Below are 1,829 nucleotides of genomic sequence, written 5' to 3' on the forward strand. Positions count from 1 at the left end.
CATTTAGATTTGCAAGTATTTTAAGAGAAAATCAATGAATATAGAGAATGAATGAAATATATATATATTTTTCTATCACTTGGGAGAACAAAAAGAAAAAGTGATGACACCTTTTATTTATTCATTTATTCATTCCTTTTAAATAGAAAAGAGAACCACGAAAGCACCTTCCTAGCTACTTGCTTGGTGACTGGTGAGCCCAGTGGCTACTTTATTAGGCATGACAAGGCTGACCATTAACACTCAACAATGTGGGAACTTGACCAATAACATATATGATGACCATGGATCATCATATATGTATATATAAGTAAGTGTGGGGCTGACCGGTCTGCTTTAGTTTCTTCATTCTTATCTCAATTATCAAACACACTACTGTTGTTATCCCCTATGGCTATAAATAAACGAACGCCCAGCAGCCTTAGTGCCCATAGCAGCAGCAGCTGGGGTAATACTCTTTAACAAAGAGAGAAGTTAAACACATACAGCTCATCAACTATACAGAGATATGGCAGTTGGTCAGCAGGCAGCAGCAGAAGCAGCTAAGTCCTCTCTGAGTATCTTCTGTGTTACCCTCCTGCTAATTTCCACCCAGCTGCTGATTCAATCCCCCACAGTGCTTGCAGCTCCACCAGCTTTAGTATCATCCCAGCAGTCAATAAGTAATACATATTAACTCTTCTTTGTGCCTACTCTTTATCTATAAATCATTTTTTTCAATTTCAGAACATATGTATATACACATATACACACATATATAATACATACATTCATATATATATATATATATATATATATGCAAGTAGCCTGCCTCCAATTTTCTCTCTTTTTTTTTTTGCTAATTCATGATTTCACTTTCGATGAGTCATTTAGGTCCTCTCAAATGAGTTATAAATAAGGAGAGGACACAATATACCAGACAACTCCCTCATGATAAATGAAAGATCGGCGAGATCGTGAAATTACCTCTTACTACCAAGAGCCTTGCTCTAGGGGCAAAGCAAATAGCCTATCTCAAATATTAATAGAGGGGCTGAATGTGTATATAATTATTATTTATGTTAATAATTGTATTGCACAGAAGAAGAGAAGGTCGTCATCGACAACATTAATAGTAGAAAGATGCATGGGGGGCTCAAGGAAAATAAAGGTACTCGCTCGTCATCTGATGGATGTGGAGCACTAGACGCAGTAGGTCCTAGAGATGCATACAATCGAGCACGTCTTGGAAATCCATACAATCGAAGGTCAGGTCTTGGAAATTCGTTCATTCGACGGTGCCCACCGGGCAGCAGGCACAGGCAGCCTCACATGCACCCTTAAGCTGAATGATATCAGATGCATAATTACACAGAGTCAATAATTATTTGGTTTATTTATCTTTCCTAATGTGTGAATCACTCTTAAAGTGCAATCACTGTCGGATTGCTTTAATTTTTAACTAGCTAGCTAGTAATTAGAAGATATAAAGGTCTATTTGTTTGTGTGTGCCTGATCATATAATATGTGAACATGCAAAACTGATGCATGCTTGTATGATGAGATGTTTTTGTGCTAATAAATTCCTACTTTCATCTCCGAAGGTTCCAACATATAAGTCCCAAACATTAATGATTTTTTTTTTTTTAAGGAGCACTTCAAGTAACTAGTCAAAAGAATTCTTCTTTTGAGTGTCACCAAAATACTCCACCTATGACAATTTTGGTTGGAGTCTCAGGTTTGAATCTTGAGATGAGGTAAGAGGTTGATATAATTGTTATTGTTGTGTAGTTCAAGTTCAATGTAAATTTTTTTTAGGCCAAGAAAATCAAAAGTTGTCTCGAAAAATT

General features: G+C 36.4%; 1 protein-coding gene across 1 annotated transcript; it reads left to right on the plus strand.

The window, feature by feature from the left end:
* The first annotated feature begins 245 nt into the window (after positions 1-245).
* LOC131163658 (uncharacterized) lies at positions 246-1,578 on the plus strand. The gene is made up of 2 exons (XM_058120308.1): positions 246-662; positions 1,082-1,578. The coding sequence occupies exons 1-2, from the start codon at positions 509-511 to the stop codon at positions 1,321-1,323; spliced, it is 396 nt and encodes a 131-aa protein (XP_057976291.1). The 5' UTR covers positions 246-508; the 3' UTR covers positions 1,324-1,578.
* Positions 1,579-1,829: the final 251 nt, after the last annotated feature.

Source organism: Malania oleifera, chromosome 9 (assembly GCF_029873635.1).
Source record: "Malania oleifera isolate guangnan ecotype guangnan chromosome 9, ASM2987363v1, whole genome shotgun sequence".
NCBI classification, from domain to species: domain Eukaryota; kingdom Viridiplantae; phylum Streptophyta; class Magnoliopsida; order Santalales; family Ximeniaceae; genus Malania; species Malania oleifera.

Bases quoted from the DNA above. Each gene is read 5' to 3' on its own strand.
- LOC131163658 (XM_058120308.1), top strand. From the start codon at position 509: ATGGCAGTTGGTCAGCAGGCAGCAGCAGAAGCAGCTAAGTCCTCTCTG. The intron at 663-1,081 runs GTAATACATATT...TGTATTGCACAG, and splicing joins ATCATCCCAGCAGTCAATAA to AAGAAGAGAAGGTCGTCATC.